At 43.5% G+C, this 22067-nt stretch overlaps 1 protein-coding gene across 4 annotated transcripts in view; it reads right to left on the bottom strand.

The window, feature by feature from the left end:
* Positions 1-22067, bottom strand: part of LOC116690929 (antizyme inhibitor 1) — a 45282-nt gene that overhangs the window by 3522 nt on the left and 19693 nt on the right. For all 4 annotated transcript variants that reach the window (XM_032518153.1, XM_032518155.1, XM_032518156.1 and 1 more), the window contains exon 10: positions 21481-21596. In XM_032518153.1, the coding sequence (XP_032374044.1) occupies positions 21481-21596 (116 nt within the window). The remainder of the gene's footprint in view (positions 1-21480; positions 21597-22067) is intronic.

A 22067-nucleotide genomic window follows, 5' to 3' on the forward strand; every position in this document is an offset into this window, starting at 1 on the left:
AGCACAAACCAAAAAATCACGATTATAATTGAGTAATTGCACAGCCGCATCAATACAGTTTAAGGATGTTTCATTATGCCAAACTCTTCTTTAACCACCATGTCTGAGATGTAGGCCGATACTTGTCTACTGGCTTGTCAAGAACCCAAGCAACCTGTCTCACCTATTTGGCCTAAGCCGTCCTCCCTTGAATATACGAGGTTCGCAAAGCGTCTTTCAACACATGGTACAGCATAGACAGGGCACCTGTTTTGTGCATGACCGTACTCACCTCTCAACAAATGCCACTTTTGCATTTGGACAGAAGGCAAGTAAGAGAAAACTCATCCTCATGGTAAACCTACACTGCATTGCAGTATTATGGATCAGTATACTATTTATAGAACAATGGAATTGTTAACACCCAGGTGTAACCAACATGTTCTAAAGCGTGCTCGTGATTGCACCAAAACAAAAGACAAGCAATGAAAATGTTATAATAATATAATAATAAACATATTTATTTAAGTAAACGTCCTGTTCTATGCACCTCAAGACTCCGGCCTTTATGTCTCTACTAGCCATACAAATAGCGAATGTCCTGTAAATGTTCCCTTGTTCTTTTCCCCATTGGTGGTGTAGGTCAATGGTGATTAATGTGCCCTCACACAAAAACACTCTCATGAGATGAGCCAGATACAAGTGTAAAAGGTCGAAATAGCATCACCAAATACAGTAGCCAGTAGGAGCCCCTGCAGATCATGCCCAAACCACTACAAGGAAGGTAGTGAATTACCCACACGCTCAACAGTGGTCAGTCCCTCACTAACCTACTCCATCAAACAACCGCACTACTCTGAGCCACGACAAAGTTACTCCGCCGTCAATGATCGGTTTTTAAAATCTGTTCACTAAAGACCAGCCCAAAACTTTAAACATCCGACTCACTATGAAACAGATTGTATCTGCCATTTCCCTGTGCTAAACTAGTGTCTAACGGAGACACCGTTGATCAGCAGGCCAGTGGCTTTGGTTAAAGGATCTGACCTGGATGTCATTCCAGCGCCACTTCAAATAAGAGCCAAGTGGACACGCCTTTTTACTTCAGATAGAGGCACTTCTGCTTTGCACAAACTGAAAGTTCCTGAATGGTGAAGAGAGGAGGGGGGGGCTCCCAGCAACCATGTGACGAGCATGCATGGCATGCATCCTGTGGATGTAACAAGCCCATTGACCTCTTAATAATAAATAAAAGGTACCCCGTGTCCTAACCCCAAGATGTTTGGGGTGGTTTCTCAATAACAACCTAGCCAGGGAGTTCTGAGCTTTCCTTTCTGTTTAACCGAAGCTGTTCCCCCGAGTTAGGAAGTCCGCCACCTGCAAAAGGCGAATCACATACTCTGAGCCGTACCCGTTCTTAATCTCAAGGTCCATTCCCTAAAAAACAAAATGTCCTCAACCTCTTTGCCCTTTAAGTAAAACAGCTCATTCATCGTCCATCTCAATGGTGAATAATAGGTTTATCATCAGCACGTTCTGCCAAAATCACAGGCACCGAATTTCCCTAACTCTTTTCTTCCGACGTATTTCTGTCTAACTGATCTCTCAGAATTGGAAACCTGTAAGAAACCCATTTAACGCCCCGTGACATGATGCCACAGCATTCCACTATACAATGTTGTGTGCAATAGAAATAACTGTGCCCAGTATGCTGTAGGTATTTGTGTTAACAGTGAAAAGAAAGTATGATTCGTGAACACTGAAAATCCACATTGATCATACAAACTATACAAACCTAGGCTCGGCCCCATTACGAAAGGAGAGACATGTTAATGTAAATGCAATGTTGTAATCTGCTTCCCTGTATATTTAGATATTTATACTAGTGCGCAATGTTAAAATACACAGACACATGAGATCATAATTTCCGACAGACGTTGACGCAGTAAATGTGCCGTTAACCCTTAAGAAACAGCCCCGAACAAAAGACACCTGGAACACCAATATTTGGCTTTTGTCAAGAGCGTGTAGCGAATATCGCCTGCTATGCATTAGCAGCTAGCTATCCGTTAGCTTGCGTGGCTCTTTCATTGATCATGTTAATCAACGAGACGCCCACAAACCAAACACGAACACTGTCAAAAGATGCATCTATAATTGATACAAGAAATCGTATCTTTTCAATAACGTTTGCGTTTTTACGACCCTTATTTCCCTCTCTTTTCCCCATCCCCCACACCGCTGTCCTATCTCAACTTTGAACTGTGACCAATCCTTCCAGAGAATCAAGGACAACACTGCTAGTGTTACTAGTATTAGCGTACTATATCCCGGTCACTGGCTAGCATCTTAGCTCTAGCACTGACCAGACTGTTTAGTAGGTAGCTAACGTTAGCATGCTAGGGAGGATTTTTCAAGAGCCGGTCCTTGGTTTCACCCTGGGTTGTCTATTTACAGTAATTTAACCCGACGAACGTGGATGACCATGCAACGTCGTCATTGTTCACAATAGCAATACTATATATCAACCCCGCACCGACATATTGATTTAAATTATTCTTTTTCCCGGGCCGCAACACAATACCTGTTATTGAGCATACGACCTCCCCTAACCACCTTCCGGTAGACGGGTGACCACGAAGTGGGTATAAGGAATAGTCAATGAGGTCAATCCAAAATCACCAAGAGCGTGTGGAAAGCTGTGGAGAAAATTGTTCTGTGCTTTCGAGTACCGTATTTAGAATGTGTGTTCATATGAAACGTTTATACATCTTATAACCCAGTTTACGTATCACAAACGACCTCGACTCACCCCCTACTACCTATCACCGGCCTTAGCAACACATCACATAACTGAACTCTACCAAGCTTCTCTCTGTGGTGTTGATGTAGTGCACTGACCACATTCGGTCCGTTGGTTTGGACCCCCGAGCACAAACAGGAAATGTGTTACATTGGACGGGATTGGCTAGACACAAAGCCAAGAATACTCTAATCAAAATACTACACTTTCACACACTCCAAAAGTCTTTGTTCTCTCATCCAGTTCACGCAATGTTACTGTGTTTTTTGCAGTTTAAGTGTCCATACGATAACCTTAAGGCCCAGAATGGTAAAGTAGGCTATTGCTAGTAGTCTTTAAAGGCTGATGACAATATGCATAAAAAAACCACACTTAAAGCAATAGGATATCAAATAAGTTGTATCATATAACGGCTTTTAATACTAAGAGACACGACAGTAATTTTTACTCTTAGAATTGCAGAATTAACATGTTGCGTAATACTTCCAATGGCTAAAAAAAAAAAAAAAAAAAGAAAAAAAAAAAAAAAAAAATTATTATGAGTCAGAACCATCAAAACTGTAACACTGATACTGCACAACAGACCGTTTGTGGGAACAAATTAACTTGTATTCTAAATTCATTTTAAACACAAATAAAATACAAACCCATTTCATGCTGTTGCATGTGTTGTTTTTTGCTAGAGTAATAATATAATAACAATAACACCCTTCTGACCGAACCAAGACTTAATATTAATGTTCCCAAATTTTAAGGAAGGACGCCGGTTCATACTTTTTGCAAGTTGTCCAGCATTACATCTGGGATGGAAAAATTCACTTGGGTACTCTCAAAGTATGTTACTATTCTAACACTGGAACAAGTTCTAACAGTGAACCACCTCAGATATGACCGTCTATAACAAAGAAGGGAATACTGAGTCTCCCCTCCATTACAAAGTGTTTCATCTAAATCCTCATCAGTTCTAGAGCATGATGCTCCCCTGGCTCCGACATAGAAACAGCGTAAGACTCAACAGTTACCATGTGTAAAACTGACAGTGAGAAAGTCTAATTTGGGCGTGCACGCGCTGGATATAAAAGACTAGCTTCTGTCAGACATAGGAAACAAGTGGGGCGAGTGAAATATCACAAGGTTACAAAGGTCCTTTATTGACACCTTCATACAACACAGGGTTGTCACAACGAATGCAAATTGTCCCTTTATGCACCACAAAAGAGACAATTTAGGTTTTTGGGATGATCCCGTATAGTTAATACAGCAAGGGATCAAAGTCCTGCCAGGTGACAAATCACATAAAGTGGCACCCCTGAATAAGTCGCATTGTTTGGTTTGTATTGTATGTCATTTCTTTTTTCTTTGTGCATCTACTTTTACATAAGACACCATCACCTTGGTCACTTGTTATGCAATAAAAAAGCAATCTAAAAGAGACATTTTAAATCTAGCTAATCAAAAGATATCTAAGCTTTGGTTTTTTTTTAATCTCACAGCCCTAATCCAATAAAAAAATGTTGGTCTTTTTTTTACACCAGCAAGATGCAGGGTTTACCTTTTACAGTCATGGTCTGAACCCAGTCCCATGAAAGCCACTTAAAGCTGAATAGCTCTTTTTTTTCCCTCTTTCCTGTTCTGCTCCTCAGAGTGTGTGTGCACATATGGTATAGTGGGTGTACAGTATGTGTCTAGCTCCAACCTCTACATTGTAACGGATGGCCTTATGTCAACATATTTCATGTACTGAAATAGGCCATAAAAACATGTCCCTCAACAACCTGGAACTGCAACTGAGAGGGTGTTTTTTACCAAAAGAGATTGTCAAAATAATATAACACACGCATACACAGAAACGCATTTTGACTTCCCAAAGTCAAGTTTCATCGATGTAATCTGCCATCTGCAGTTCCCCAACTTTGCCAAAACAAGACCAAATGTTACATATGTTACCAAATGATGATCTATTACACTATATGAACTCAATTATTTGTCAGTCTCTGGCCTGCAGTTCACATTGTCAGGTACTTCAGCTGAATAGATGTTAATAAGCGGATTCAGGTGAATCTATCTATATACACCATGTCATACAAGCTGCGTACATTAATTAGTTTGGATTAACATGTATTTGCTATTTATTTGAACAACATTCTTAGGATATCTAATGACTCAATGACAGGTGGTTGACTACTAATTACTGGCAGATTATTTGAAAGAAACTAGTAACTCATTTGGCCTACTTACAAATTCCATGTGTCATTTAACAGAGACATAAGTTTATGAATTTGTTGGTGTTTGTACTGAGTTCACACCAGCAGGTTATGAAACCATTCCCCCCCTGGTCCCTGCACAAAAAAACTCTAATCTTTTTCAAGAGTGAAGTCCAAACAAGTACCCAGAAATCTGCGCAGGCTATTTTAAGGTAGTTTGGGCACTGGTTACAAATACCTTGGGTTGTTTAATTAGGGTACAAAACCAAGTCAGGACTCGCACTTCTCGAGCCAGGTTCTGGATTTCAGCTTAGAAATGGATCACCAGGGTAAGAAGCAGGGGTGATGTGCTAATACATTGACTCGAGTACAAATTTGAGGACTTTACTTTACTTGAAGTCTTTTCTTTTCATGCCCTTCTCTAACCTACTTACTCCGCTACATTTCAGAGAGAATTGTACTTTTGTACGCCCTAAACATAACCTGACAGCTTTAAATACTATTTACTTTACAAATTCAAAATGTTGTTTTGCACACGAAGATTAGATTCTAATTAAATTCGATTTGATTTAACTTTATTGCATTTGTCAGATTACAAGTACAAAGACATGGAATGCAGTTTGCGTCCAACCAAAGTGCAAAATGAGCAGATACAAAAACTCAACATGTATTTTATAAATATGCATGTTTTATTATTGCAACGGAAAGTACCCCAAATAAACAGCCTAGCCAGTGACAACCTGAATGATTAGCCTGGTTTAAACACTTGTTTTGACTGACCGAGCTTTTGGATCAAATTCAATTTCTAATGTGAGTATTTTTAATACTACTTAAAGTTAATTTTCCCTGATGTAACTTACATACTTTTACTTACTTTTTAATGCAGGACTTTTGCTTTCAAAGTATCATTACATTGTGGTATCAGTACGGCATACTCTTCACATTGTATAATGTACACAGATTTCTACTTTAAAGGAATTGCAAAGTGTTTTTGACCTGTTTGAAATGTAATTTAGTGTGTTCATTCCCGAACCCCTTTGTAAAGACCAAGACAGACCTGAAGCTGAACCATCACCACTGATATACTTATTAATCCATCTTCCACGTGCATTAATACGTGGACGCAGCCACCAGCTTCCTTCCACTCAGGCAGACCACAACCAGAGATGGTTATTCCCAGGGAGGTACACACGATCACTGCTGAAGAGGAGACTTTAAAATAACTCCCTGTTAGTGCACTAACTTGACATATTCACCTACAGATCCAGGCAGGACTGTGGATGAGGTGGTGAACACTCGGTCTGTTCACACCAGGTTTCGGCCAGCCTGAGGACACACCCCTCTGCTTGCAGAAGCAGACGGTCACAGAGCTCCAGCTTAAAGGCATTATCCACCCTGTAATGAACTGTTCTCCTGGCTCCTGTCACTTAGAGCGCTTTACTTGTTGTTTGGAGCAGAGACATGTCCCATTTTTGCAATGGCATTATAGAAAAGTGAGTCTTGTTGCCTAGTCATTACTTCCATTCCCCACTTGCTTAATGTTTGGCATATATATGCCCAATGTCTGTGGTATGCCTGCCCTAGATTCCTAACAAACCCCTTTGCCATTGCACATACCATGAGTGACATTTTAAGGAATTATTGGAATTTTGGGTCTTTGTGAAATTATAGAGTGTGGCCAAACCTCTCTTTCTGTAAAAGTGTCTTGAGATAACTCTTGTTTATGATTTGAATACTAGAAATGAATTGATTGAATTGAATTGAATTGAACTGAAATTGTAGTTCTGCTCAATGAGCTGGCTATTGTAACTAGTGAACACCGACACGACAGAATCTGGTCTCCAATGCATCACGCTTATAAAACTAGGCGACCTAATTGGGTCCAAAGACCAGTAATGACACACGTGGAAAAATCTGCTCTTTGTTCGTGCCATGACCCTCCGCACGCTGCTGCAATAGCTCAGATTCCCAGCTTGACACCCCCACCCTCGACTATAACACCACAGCCACATGGACAAATAAAAGCCGTGAATAAAAGGTCGACAATGCTATCGCAAGAGGTTCAATGCATAATGTTGTTGTTGCCACACATGTCTATAAACGACATGCAGCGTGATTATTGTTTGTTTCATGTCTGCACAAATCAACGAGTTTACCAAGTCAATCAGATTAAAGGATCTTTGTGTAATGTGAAAGGCATGCACGTGGCCCGGTTCGCATCTTTACTTTACACTCTTCCTCCTCAGTATTTACTCTTCCTCCTCAGTTTATTTCTCCTCCTGCCTCCGTTATTCAGTTCCGCCTCCATCCACTTATTTACTCTCCTCCCGCCCTCAGAAATGTTTCACTCCTCGACGCAGCGGCGCAGTTCGACCTCGACCTCGGTGACCTTTTGTTTTCATGTCAGTTCCTCTCTCTCTTCCCTTTCCTGTCTTCATCTGTCCTGTGGAATTAAAGACCTAAAATCCCAAAAAATAAATCTTAGATAAACATAATAAGAACAAGCTTTGCCATTAAGAGACTAATTACGTTGGCTGATCCCCCACTCTGAATCAACTCTCCATTTCTCGGTTTTAGTTTTCCAGACACGACATGATCCCAATAAATGCTAATTTTGCCTGTTTCTGGCCAGAGTGGCAATCAGAAATTGGTGTGAACTTATTATCTAGTTATTTAATTTAAGGTTGTTCTGGCTGCCCTGCCAAGTGTGAGCTTTTGGTCGATTTTATTTTCTTCACAGAGCCAAGCATCAAGGCAATTTTATAAGTCCCTGATTTGATATGATAGGGTGGCAGTAGCTCAGTCCGTAAGGAGTTGGGTTTGGGACCGGGGGTCACTGGTTCAAATCCGCATATGGATCAAAAAGTATGGAGTAGTGATTGGTGGCTGGGAGAGATGTCACTGCCAGGTTCCTTGAGCAAGGCACGTATCCCCCCCCCAACACCCGCACAGATGTTTCAGCTGGCACGCCCACCACCTCTGACATTCTCCTAAGTGTATGTATAGGTCCCTGATGTGTGTATTTCCAGGCCTTTGTGTGATTACTACACATTGTGTAAATTCAGCGTGTAAATTGTAATTCCCCCACTGGAGATTAATACATAGATTATAAAGAACTGGTACCATCATTAAAGAGCTCTTCTTCTGTGAGGTGGGGTACTGCTGGCCTAAAGAAATGGCCAGAGATCAGTGTAGCAGGGGCTAGTTGAGCCTTATAGTAGTCAAACTGGATTAGGGGTTTTTCTCAACTTTAGAAATCCCCAGCACAGCAGGCTTATAATCCCATGATGGGAATCTGACTGTTACTTTAGAATTTGGTGGAGTGCTAATGCTTTAACTGCACATACAAAGATATAACTATAATCATGTTATGGCTCATATTAAAAACTCAAACGTGTGACTTACAGGTAAAGCATTGATTGCAGCTAGATAAAGATGAAGGAAAAAAAGTTTTAATGCATACACATTTAAAAAATAAAGATTTATGAATATAATTAACTGTACAATAATGAAACTTGGGGAAAAAAGGTCGATATAAAATTGAAATCTTTAAGTATGGTGTCAGTTAATTAACAAAGATATGCATGGTGCTGTAAAGATGTATGACTCAAATTCAAACTCAAACATGTGACGTGCAGGGATAGAAGCATTGGATGCAGCTTTATAAAAATACAAAGAAAGCCAAGAAGTTGATGAAATAGAAAAAGCAATGTGGTATGTTCTATTAATACATAATATTTCTTAATAATAAAAAATTAGACTATGGAAATATAGGTTTCAGTGTGTATATATACGTGTGAATTCTCTAATTGAGTGTCAGTTTGAAGTAAAAATAAAGCATTATTTTTGTAAGACAATTTAATTTATATATGAATTCCATCTAGCCCTATTGTTATAGCTGCCCTTTTAAAAACCCTGAATTGGGTTATTTTCATTCAGAAACATTTTGAGTGCAACAAAAATTTTCCGAAAACATTTATCTTGTATTATGTGGTTTAATTGTTTGTTTTAGTTGAGTGAGAAAAAAATATGATTAAAGCACACATTTCATTTAAAAGATACTCTTGCTGCCAATTCTCTGTACTACACTTGTAGGACATACATTGGAGAAGTGGGTACATTTCCACTCATTGTGATAGGTGGCACTCCTCAAGAAAGCAAACACCAAAGTGCGTAAGCAGGCATCTGGATGTCAAGATTTTAATTAAATATTTAAATTAGATATGATTGTTAAAATGACTATAAAAAATACAGTTTTTCACTTGTACTCAGACTCCTCTGTTCCCAGCATCACATTCCTGATATTGCTTGTAGGAACACCACAGTGGCCAGACTCTAAGTCAAAGTGGCGTGTGTGTGAGTGTGTGTGTGAGTGTGTATTTTCTCTTCTTTGTGTGTCGACAAGCCGTTCTATTGTTCTCTGTCTCGTGCTGTGCACGAAGGTCTAGACAGCTGACCCTTACCTAATCCACAGGGCTAGCCTGAGCACTCTCCTGTTGGCTGACGTACCCACCAAGGACCTGAAGCCATGGAAACGCTAATCAACCTAAAACAGGGAAACTTGAAATTTGTCACACTACTTGATGCCTCTTCCTTTTACCAAATAAAAAGTGGTTTGGAAAAAAATTAATTTAAAAAAAACAAAACGGACTGTTCTTATATAGGACTTTCCATAGTACATTGACCATTCACGCACATTCACACCGTGGCCGGGGCTGCCGTACAAGGTTCCAACTGGTCATTAACACACACACCCACACATTCACACTCCGATACGCAGCTTGTGACAACTTGGGTTCAGTGTCTTGGCCCAAGACACACGTTGACATGGGGCACTGCAGGGCCAGGATCGACACCACCAACCTTCCGATTGGAGACACCACTCTGCCGCACAAGGTGCCAACTGGTCATTATTACACACACACACACAATTACACTCCGATACGCACTTTGGGGACAACTTGGGTTCAGTGTCTTGCCCAAGGACCTTTGAACATGGGACTGCAGGGCCAGGCTCGAACCACCACCTTCCAATGGGCAGCACCGCCTTTTCTTGATTTTATTTTATTGACTCTGGCAGAGTCACAAGGTTGATTAGTGTTTAGTTGTGTAAATGTTAAAATTAAAAGTATTTTTTGTCTATAGTGTTTGACTTGTTTTATTGTTGTCATTAGTCTGCTTGCATTTGTTGTTTTTGTGAATTTCTGTGACATTGCCACACAAAATTAAGTTTATTGCTAAGATATTATTGACATATTCTCAGGGAGTTTCTGAAGGAAGGCCTGATATCAGAATGAGAAACGGATTTATTGCCAAGTAGGTAAACTTAGTGTTGGTGCATACAAACAAACATATATGAAATAAAAAATCAATTTAAGAAACAAAAACAGCTTTTTTTTTAGTCCAATAAGCCTCACACCAAACATGAGGGGTTTGTTCTGCCTGCACCCCATATTTCAGTAATTAGACACAGCTAGCAATACATTCCTGGGAAACTGTTAGTATTTCGTATCCTACGCTAAAAAAAACATGCTAACTAGGCTACATCTGCTAGATTTTTAGCTTAGCTTAGTTATGTTTGATAGGAGTGTGTGGTGTTGTGTGTGTGTGTGTGTGTGTGTGTTTGTGTGTGTGGTGTGTGTGTGTCGTGTGCGTGTGTTGCGTGTAGCTATTAGGGCGTGGGTAAGGGAAGTGTAGTCGGAATGTTTTTTTTCACACGCCCGTGCTGTTGTGTACCACGCTGCCTTCACGGTGCACGTCAGCCCCGATCACGCACCGGTCGCTTCCTCATTGGTCGGCCGCACACCTTTGCGTCCTATTGGTCGAGACGTTAAGCCAGGCCATCTTTTCCCCACCGCGTTTGAAACGTTGAATGGGAACGAGGCTGCGGAGAAAACGGGGAACGACATCCCATTTGGTCTGAAGCGTTCACACGAGACGGAAGGACTAGTAGAGACTACTCAGCAGGTAAACCGGAAACTCGTACACAGAACCACATCAGATGTAAGTAAATGCAGTGGTTATCAATGCCATACCTATTCATTTTATATACCAAAGTGCTTATGTAATCATATGACATGGTGATGCTGGAAAAATAATCAAATAAAGTTATTGTGGGATTTTATTGTCTAGTGATGGTTGTCAAGCCTTAAGGACCATATACCTATTTAGGTCATAGTCATTCACACTAGCGCTTCACCACTGATGGTGTTGTTGTGTGTGTGTGGGTGTGGGGGGGGGGGGAGGAGGAAAAGGGCGGGGATGTCAAGTGTTATGTGACGGTTTGTGTAAGCAGACAGTTGGTGCTTTGTCCCCCCAGGGAAGTAGGGTGAAAGGGCCCCAGTGCTGGAGAGCAGCATCTGATCATGCTCACTCACATGTTCCTTTACATATTCTGTATATGATGACGCGTGGCAAAGCCAGCAAGCTTAAAAACCTGTGGTGTGAACACGCTGGGATATGGAGTGGACTGTGTATGTTGCTCAACAAAAGGACCCACGTTTATGATCAAATCACATGAAAGTAGTCTATAGTGTGTTGTCTTATCTTATTTTTTGCTCTTCTGTCACTCAGAGTTGCAACGTTAAGTGAGGAGCTCACTCAGACATCCAGGGTGTCCCAGCCTGCTCCTTGGTTCGGGTGACAGGAGGCTTGTCGAGGCTCTGTTCCATGACTAACCACTGGGGACCAGGAGCTTCGGGCTCAGCACACTCAGACCCTTGACTCCGTCCTCAGACTGCTCAGAGGATGAACTCCGTCCCCTTGGGCTTACGTGTCTACAGACTCTCCTTGGTAAGGGATCCATATGGGCTCAGAGCTTTCATATTAAGTGTTTTTTAAAGAAAACCTGCAGTGAACAACGGTTCAAAGAAATTGGTCTAGAAATGTGCATTAGGTCCAAGATTACTCTGAAAGTTTGTCTTGTTATAAAGTTTTACACTGTGTACCACTTCAGGAAGTATTAGGCTGTATAAGTTCCCCATTGGCCACGTGAAAATAGTGTAGCATAGGCCTACCTATTCAGCAGGGATAGTTCACCAGGGGCAGGTTTATCCTGGAACTATTGATTGTCCACAAGCCATGTACTTCTCCATTCCACTCCAACTGAATCCAATATGAGGCGACTCAGGTCCATCTCACTACTGTTTGGCATACTTTATTTTTTGCTGCTGCTTAAAGCTATGTGCGTATTTCTGTCGCCCCCATGAGGAATTCTAAGTAATGACAACAACACTGTTGGCGCATCCACATGAACACAGCCGTAGAGCCGTTTACAGTCGACACATCCAAACTGCGCCCAATGTGACGTCAATGACGTAGAATCGAAGCTTAACAGCATGCTGCTGAGAGTTCTGGTGTTTTTCTTCTTCTTCTAGTCCGTAGAACTAGCAAAGTCGATAGCCTTGCTCATAGCGCCACCTCTGTCAGGAGAAGACTACAACTAGTGTCGCCACACCACGCGGGAGTATCGAATCACGTAAACGCCTTACGTGATCCACACAAAGTCACCGGACAACACATCTTTCTGAACAATGACCACACTGAGAGATACAGAGAGCGTTTGTGGAGCTGATTTAAAGAGAATTTCTATTTTGCAAGGCTGAGTTGTCATGTAAAAATGAATAACCCTCTTTCTTCTCAGTGTATGCACCCGCCATACAGTCCACCCCATCTTGAGCCACCCATTCCCTCGGGGGCCAAACGGCCATCAACCTGCAGCAGCTGGAAGTCCAAGCTGGCGCCAATAGAAGAGCCTCGTCTGCACAAACGCACTGCTGCTTCTCCGCAACGGTTCCACGCACCAGCTGTCATCGCCACACCAGATGGCCACGTGTCCTGTGATGTCCTCCCTGTCCCAGGAAGACAGACTACTCAAGTTCCCACAAAAGACTTTAAAAGAGAATTGAGCTCTGAATGTGACTAAACAGCAGCAGTCATGGGAGCTCTGGAGTACGGTCCTGACTCTAACATAGCCATGCCCCAGAATCTTTCTTTACCGTGACTGTGCCAAATGTGCTAGATGCCATGGCCAATGAGTCTTTAGGGCCTGGATGATGAATACAATACATCTCAGGCTGTTCTCCTCTGTCTGTGCTACTGGATCCAGGGTCTCACCTGCAGCCTGTCTACTGCCAGATCTCCCTGTCTCTTGTCCTTCCTCCACTGTCACAGCCCTAACACCCGAAAAAACACCTACACCTACCCCACGCAGCCACACTGGACTACACAGGCCCAACCACAACCACACACCCAGCTTCTCCTGCCCATGTCACCTCCTGGGGGTCAGGGGGCAAAAGGCCCGGATGCTCCTCGTCCCTCGGCGGCTGTTCCTACACTCTACGTCCAGCCAGCCACTGGTGAACCCTTGGTGGCACGGACTAGCAGCCATCGCCCCCGCGCCCTGATCGTGCCGTGTTGGAGCAAAGACAAAGCCTCTGCAGCCAGAAGTGTCCCGTGTACGCAATCAGCTTTGTCCTCATGAGGACTGCTGCAAAACCTACTTCAAAAGCTCCCACCTCAAAGCCCACATGAGACACACACAGGTAAGAGATGAAGGAATATAGGACACCTTAAAAAGTATGAGCACTTTGTAGGATTCTTCCAAAACGTTTTTCAGACACTTGAAATTAATCTGAGCCATTCAGTGGCAAAAAGCACTGGTGGATTGTAATTGAAGGTGCGCAATTGCCCTTAACACACATTTTCAGCTTGTTTTCTTCTTAACCCTTGTGTTGTCTTCCCATCAAAATTGAAAATGAACACTTTTGTGATGCTTTCAATCAATGTTTTGAACTTTTTTCTTACGTTTTTGTCCTTTTTTCAACACTTTTTTTGAATGTTTGCACTTTTTTGACGTTTTCAACAATACTACACTAACTTATTAACTATAGTTTTTACAGTTATTTTTTGGAATTATGGTTCAATACCATTCATAGAAATGATGCCCTAGTGTTTGAGTTAGAAAAGCAGAAATTAGGATATTTAAGGAATTGTGGTGATGAATAATCCCAGACTGGATTATGCGAATTTACTCAATACTATTTCAAAACCACTTTCATTTTTTTTTTCAAATGCTATTAAACTGTATAGACCCCCCAACATTATGATAGTAGAGATTTTTTTTAACTTGCCAGAGAGCGTTGTGTGGAATCAATCTTGTTATTTTGGGTAATTACAATTGGTTAGATAAAAAGAACATTGATATAGGAAAACGGGTCAATTTGACATGAGGACAACATGAGGGTTAATACGACCAATTTCAAAGATGTTGTTCCCGTCAGTCATTTATGGGCGTTTTCATTAATGTTTCCGCTCGACTCGCCTCGACAAATTAGGTCAAAAGAAGCTGGAGGCAGCAAAAAAAACAATGCGACGCAGTGGATAGTGACGATTCTCTCCGACCATCAGTGGTCTGCAGTTTTTCACGTCACCTTTTGGTATTCCCCCTTAAATAAAAAACCTGCTAGCAGGTACCAGGGCCTGTTTTTTCATAATGAAAACCAGAAGAGTCGAATAGAGCGGAGTTGAGGCAAGTTAAGTAGATACAATGCAGTGGAAAATGCCAATAGACACAAAAACTAGGGAAATAGGGTTCAGGGGCTGTTTCACAAAAGCATAATTTATAACCATGATAACGATTTCTAAAGTGAGGCTTGTCCTAGTCTGTGCAGCATGACTTTATGGGCTAGATTTGTTTCTTATTAAATGCGAGAAAATAATAATAAGAATATAATAAATAAATGATCTGAGAGGAAAAAAAATGTTATGTTACACACGATAGCAAAAAAGCATTTATGAGAGATTTTTTTTTTTTTTAACACCAATAGCGAAAAATATTTGAGACTAAAAAAAGTTTCAATATAATTTACATTTTTTTTTTAAATGACTTCTGGAAAAAGTGTCTCATTTTTAACTCTCAAATATGTTTTTTTGCAATTCGTGTAAAGAAATGTATCGGATTTTTTTTTCTCGCTGTGAAATAATGTCATGGCGGGGCTACGTTCTATTGGCCAGTTGGGTGAGCCCGCTTGTCTTGGGCAAGCAAAAAGACTCCTCACAGTGATAGAAACAAACCTATATTATACCTATTCAGGACAAAATTCCAAATGTTTTTTCCCAACAGGTGAGAAGCCTTTAAATGCAAGTGGGAGGGCTGCGAGAGACGCTTCGCTCCTCCGATGACTGTCTCGCCACCGACGTACCCACACGGGGGAGAAGAGGTTGCCTGTCCCGTGTGCCTCAGCCGCTTCATGCGCAGCGACCACCCGCCAGAGCACGCCCGACGACACGTAGCAGAGAGGAAGAAGCTCCGCTGGACACCCGGTCTGCTGACCTCAATGCTTCCACAGACTCAGTCTGTCTCTCGAGACATCCTGATGAGACCCAAGTAAAATCTGTGTCAATGAGTGTGGGAGCTCGTGAGCCTCCAACAGCGCACGGCCTGATCTCTACATGCCAACAGTTGAACAATTAAGAACTAAAAAACTAGATTAGGTTGCAAGCTTTGCTGTATTCCTTAATAATGTAGTTGAATCGAACAAGTAAATGAGACCGTTCCATTCCTTCAAACTACTGCATCCCTAAAAACTGAGCATTTACACTGAAAATACTCCACTATAATGTGATCATTTTACAAGATTGAATTCTTTAGATGATGTGTTTTGGCATTTTAGTCCTATATTTGAATGGACAGGTAGGGAGAGGGAAACAGGGGGCCGCAGGTCGGAATCAGACTAGCGGCTGCCTTTGCGCATGAGGCACATGCTGAACCAGCTGAGCTACCAGGGCTTCCCAAATTGTGGAACCTTTAATGCTAACCATATTCACATTTCAGTGCTATTTGACCAAAGAATTTTATTGTTTCTTTTGTGCAATACAGAATCTATTTGTATTAACAGTTTAGCACATTTCTTCTTTATTAAACCTGACATATGTATTTTCTCTTTTGTCTGCCTATTTTACATATAGTGACAAGACTCTATTTAGCTCTCAAACCATCCTTTAGCCTTTGATCACATTATCCAAGAGATTTGGATGAAATCATGAGATGAACCCATTTTTAAAATGACTAATTATTTAGGTAGTGTCCGTGCCATTTATACATTTTCAAAATATTAATGGTAAAAAAAAATAATACAGACACTGGGATCAGAGTCAGTCAATGAGGTTGTTATAATTTATTTATTGTAATTATTACATATACCTGCAAATGTATCATGCCTTAACAGAGTTGGAGAAAAAATTGAAAGATTGTACACAATTTGCAATTTTACTTGCAACGGAAAAACTATTCTTTCAACACACTCCGAGATTTGAAAAAGTATTTTCAAATCAACAAGTGATAGAAAAAGCTAAATAATGGGTTCTAGCATTTTAAATATTCTACAAAATAATAAGACCCCAAACCATGTAGCCGACGTGTTTTCCATCGACACTTCCCTCTTCCATCTGCAGCACATGCTGTTTACACCGGCGTGTCAACTGCCGGCCCTTCATTAGTGTGGGGAGCAAGACCAGCACTTTAGAAAGAAACACCACCATCTGGTGAAAAACAGCCATTGCTCTCCCCCCCACACCAGAACACACGCACTATCTTTTTCCAGATTGGATTTCATGGTGACACTGCACATGATCCCACTGGCTTTATTTACATCAAACAGATGAGCAAACACACCTTCGTATGCAAGCCTCCATATCAAAACCTGGAGACATGTTAGAAAGGATGAAAAATCAAGTCGTTACCACACAAAATAAACTATACAACCAATTAAAATCTAAATACACCTGTGGCAAAGCACCCTACAATACCTGTTTCCATTAAAATACACTGTTTCCACTCATTGATACATCTCTTACTTTACAAGACTGGCAACAGCAAGGAGACATAGAATTACATTGTCAATATAATCATGTAAATTATTAAATGTCTACTGATGAGTGTAAAGTGTAGTTCCTGGATGCCCAATGCAAGGGAGGGAAGCATCACTTAAAAGGAGTCATCCATCTGTTGCATATAATTAACATCTTAAAATTATAACTTACTTTACTGTATACTGGGGTTTGTAAAATTCAATTTAAAACGAATTATGTCTGGTCCCAGTTTCCAAGCATTATCTGTCGGTTCAGGTCCTCTAGTGGATATGAGACCAGAGGAAGATAGCAGCAGCAACCGTAAAAAGTTCTAGTCAGATGATGGCTAAGCTGAACAGACAGAGCAGCCTCTGTTTGGCAGGAATGAAGAAATAAGACCAAAGAGACGTTTTAAGCGGGCCTCGTGGGTAAACACCAGTGTCCTGCTCTCAAACCTGGTGGAGGGAAATGAACGTTAGTCAAAAACAAATCTGCACCTTTTGCACAGAAACAGTCCTACGGTTTTTGCAATCTGGATTTTGCAACACACTCCAATTGAAAATACTTCACCACTGTGTCCTTACCAGTCTCGAGAGGACATGACGTAGTACAACGGGGGGGGTGGGGAGTCGGTGGCGGTGCAAGACGGCGCTGACCCATACTGTAGGCCCCAGCTTGAGAGAACGTGAGGCAGTCTCGCGACGTTGAGCTCAGGCACAGACAGTGCTCCACTACCTGGTCCAGGGTCGCTCCAAGGGACCCCAGGCTGCTGCTGAACACTGGAGCATCCAGGATGTGTTCTGACAACAACACCGAGCACCCATTCTGGTTTATTATTATTCATTACATTTATTTAGTGGATCCACACAACTTAATTAACCCGAGATGAGAGCTTTGTTCATTTGAATTATTTAACAGGATTGGGTTAGGTTGCCAGATCTAATTTTCATAGCCTATGCTAGCGAAACCCCGTCTCGTCTAGGGATTAGAAACTTTTAGAAAAGTGTTGTGCTTTGTAGTGTGAACGGCTTATTATAAGCGCACAACTCAATACATGATCCCATGAAATTAAAAAAATAATTGATTCCATTCTCATTCTCTTAATTCAAGCACTTTCACAGTCCTGACTCCAACCTTGATCCTTGTGTGTTTGATATTCCATCATCAGTACATTCGTCAGGTTAAATGCTTATTAGCTCAACATAAAATGGCGTATGGTACGACTAGAAATATCTGATTGATTAAAATGAAAAGTATTAGCCTATTAAAGAGTCTTCCCATTGATTAAATTATATAGATGTATATAGACCTCTCCGGGAACCATCACCTTATCGTGGTGGGAGAGGTTTGTGTGTCCCTATGAACCTAGGGCTGTGTTGTCTGGAGCTTTGTGCTCCTGGTAGGGTCTCCCATGCAAAGAGGTCTCAGGGGAGGGGCCGACAAAAATGGTCAAAGACTTCGATGGTTGAGCAAGGAGGATAGAGAGACCCCGCCCGGAGGAAGCCCGGGGCCCCGTCTGGAGCCAGGCCCAGACGTGGGCTCGTGAGCGAGCGTCTGGTGTGCCGGGTTTGCCACGGAGCCGGTCGGGCACAGCCCGAACAAGCAACGTGGCACCTCTCCCTCCAGCCCATGGGCGCACCACATGTGGAGGATCCAAAGGGGTCGGGTACGCTGCACATGGGTGGCACGAAGGTCCAGGGTGTCGACACCAGAACCGGGCGATAGAGGCTGGCTCTGGGGACGTGGAATGTCACCTCTCTGTGGGGGAAGAGCCGGAACTTGTGCGGGAGGTGGAGCGCTACCGGTTAGATCTGGTGGGGCTTACCTCTACGCACAGTCTCGGTTCTGGAACCGTTCTCCTGGATAGGGTTGGACCTACTCCGGAGTTGCCCATGGTGTGAGGCGCCGGTGGGTGTGGGGATACTCCACAAGCCCCGGCTGAGTGCCGCGCTTGGAGTTTACCCCGGTGGACGAGAGGGTCGCCTCCTACGCCTGCGGGTGATGGGGGGGAAACTCTGACTGTTGTTTGTGCATATGCACCAAACAAGAGTTCGGAGTTATTCGCCTTCTTGGAGACCTTGATGGAGTCCTGTATGGGGCGCCAGTAGGGGACTCCATAGTTCTGCTGGGGACTTCAATGCACACATGCAATGATGGAGATACTTGGAGAGGCGTGATTGGGAGGAACGGCCTCCCTGATCTAAACCGAGTGTTGTTTCTGTTGTTGGACTTCGTGTCTAGTCATGGATTGTCCATCACAAAACCCATGTTCGAACATAGGGATGCTCAAGTGTACTTGGTACCAGAGCACCCTAGGCCAAGTCAATGATCGATTTTATAACCGTTTCATCTGATCTGAGGCCGTATGTTTGGACACTCGTGAAGAGAAAGGGCAGAGCTGTCAACTGATCACCATCTGGTGGTGATTGGGGTCAGGGGGTGGGGAAGACTCTGGACAGCCTGGTAAGCCCAACGGGTAGTGCGGGTAACTGGAACGTCTGGAGGAGGCCCTGTCCGACGGACTTTCAACTCACACCTCCGCGGAGCTTTTCGGACATCCTGTGGGGCTGGGGGCATGAACCTGAGTGGACAATGTTCAAAGCTTCCATTGCTAAAGCTGCGGCGGCGAGCTGTGGTCTTATGGTTTATGTGCCTAAGGGGCGTAACCCACGAACACCCTGTGGACACCGGTGGTCAGGGAAGCCGTCCGACTGTAGTAAGAGTCTTTCCGGGATTATGTTGTCTCGGAGGACTCCAGAGGCAGTTGCAGGGTACCGACGGGCCCGAAGGGCTGCAGCTTCTGCTGTGACAGAGGCAAAGCAGCGGGTGGGGAGAAGTTCGGAGAAGACATGGAGAAGGACTTTCGGTCGGCACCAAGTGCTTCTGGAAAACCGTTCGCCACCTCAGGAGGGGGAAGCGAGGAATCCTCCAAGCTGATACAGTAAGAGTGGGACCTTGTTGACCTCAACTGAGGAGGTAATAGGGCGGTGGAAGGAGCCCTTTGAGGAACTCCTAAATCCAGCTGACACGCCCTCTTGGTGGAGGCAGAGCTGGAGGATGATGGGGGATTGTCGTCATTTCCCTGTGAAGTCGCTGAGGTAGTCCAAACCACTCCACAGCGGCAAAGCCACAGGGAATTGATGAGATCCGTCCAGAAATGCTGAAGGCTCTGGGTGTGGAGGGGCTGTCTTGGTTGACGCGCCTCTTCAACATTGCGTGTTAGTCTGGGACGGTGCCTAAGGAGTGGCAGACCGGGGTGGTGGTTCCCCTCTTCAAAAGGGGGACCAGAGGGTGTGTGCCAATTACAGGGTATCACACTTCTCAGCCCCCTGTAAGTCTACTCCAAGGTGCTGGAAAGAGGGTTCGGCGATAGTCGAACCCGGATTGAAGAGGAACAATGCGGATTCCGTCCTGCTCGCAAGGATCTTGAGGGGGCCTGGGAGTATGCCCAACCAGTCTACATGTTTTTGTGGATCTGAGAAGGCGTATGACGGGTCCCCCGGAGAAATTGTGGGAGGTGCTGCAGGAATATGGGGTGAGGGGTCCCTTCTTAGGGCCATCCAATCTCTGTATGACCAAAGCGAGAGCTGTGTCCGGGTCTCGGCAGTAAGTCGGACTCGTTCCAGGTGAGGGTTGGCCTCCGCCAGGGCTCGCTTTGTCACCAATCCGGTTTGTAATATTTAGGACAATATCGAGGCGTAGTCGGGGCGGGAGGGGTTGCAGTTCGGTGGGCCCGGGATCTCATCGCTGCTTTTTGCGGATGATGTGGTCCTGATGGCATCATCGGTCTGTGACCTTCAGCACTCACTGGTCGGTTCGCAGCCGATGTGAAGCGGCTGGGATGAGATCAGCACCTCTAAATCTGAGGCCATGGTTCTCAGCAGAAAACCGATGGAGTGCTTTCTTCGGGTGGGGAGTGAGTCCTTACCCAAGTGAAGAGTTTAAGTACCTTGGGTCTTGTTCGCGAGTGAGGGACCATGGAGCGTGAGATTGGTCGGAGAATCGGAGCAGCCGGTGCGGTTTACATTCCGTTTATCGCACCGCTGTGACGAAAACAGAGCTGAGCCAGAAGGCAAAGCTCTTGATCTACCGGGCATTTTTCGTTCCTACCCTCACCTATGGTCATGAAGGCTGGGTCATGACCAAAAGAACGAGATCCAGGGTACAAGCGCCGAATGGGTTCTCTCGGAGGTGGCTAGCGTCTCCCTTAGAGATAGGGTGAGAAGCTCAGTCATCGAGAGGAGCTCGGAGTAGAGCCGCTGCTCCTTCGCGTCGAAAGGAGCCAGTTGAGGTGGTTTGGCATCTGGTAAGGATCCTCCTGGGGCGCTCCCTATGGAGGTGTTCCAGGCACGTCCGGCTGGGAGGAGCCTCGGGAAAGACCCAGGATAGGTGAGAGATTATTCTCCACCTGGCTGAGAACCCTCGGGATCCCCCAGTCGGAGCTGGTTGATGTGGCTTGGGAAAGAGAAGTTTGGGGTCCCCTACTGGAGCTGCTGCCCCCGCGACCCGATACCGGATAAGCGGATGAAGATGGAGTATAGATGATTATTTATAAGCATGTGATGTATGGCTCACAAATGTTGAAGAAAAAAAAAAAAGGTTTTGCCGTTACATCTTGAACTATTGAGAATCTTTGAGTCTCACCTTATGAACAGATGGAGCAGGAATCAGTGTTTCAGACAGTTTGCTGGCAAATGATCCGTACACTCCCTCCTGCATGTAGTACTGGAACTCGGGCTCATCGTTGGGAGACGGATCATCTGGTCAGAGAGAAGGTAGACAAAAATCTTTTAGCGTGTAATGCAGAGATGCTCACAAGTCTCTGAGCTCGAGTCCAAGGCTGAATCTCATTTCTCTATCTTACCCTTACCCCTACCCCTACGTATTGCGCGTTCACGTGAGAACTGTCCCAATATTTTTTGTGATCGAGGGGTTTCAAGGGCCAAGGGGTAGTGGTAAGTAGAAGAAATGGGATGCAGCCCAAGTCTCTTGTGGTTATAATAAGTGCTGTATCACTTGCTGTGTTCCATCCATGCTGCACAGCTATTTAAAAAGCATTGCAGCAAGTGGAACATAAATGATTATGTAAATATACTGCAGTAACGTTAGATGGCAAATGCTGAGCTTAACATGTTTGCTTACCAATCATAATAACGCATACTTTATTAATCCTGCAAGAGAAATTACCATGTTTTCACTCTGTTATTACACACAGGCCTGAATTACACACA

This window comes from Etheostoma spectabile, chromosome 6 (genome assembly GCF_008692095.1).
Source record: "Etheostoma spectabile isolate EspeVRDwgs_2016 chromosome 6, UIUC_Espe_1.0, whole genome shotgun sequence".
NCBI classification, from domain to species: Eukaryota; Metazoa; Chordata; class Actinopteri; order Perciformes; family Percidae; genus Etheostoma; species Etheostoma spectabile.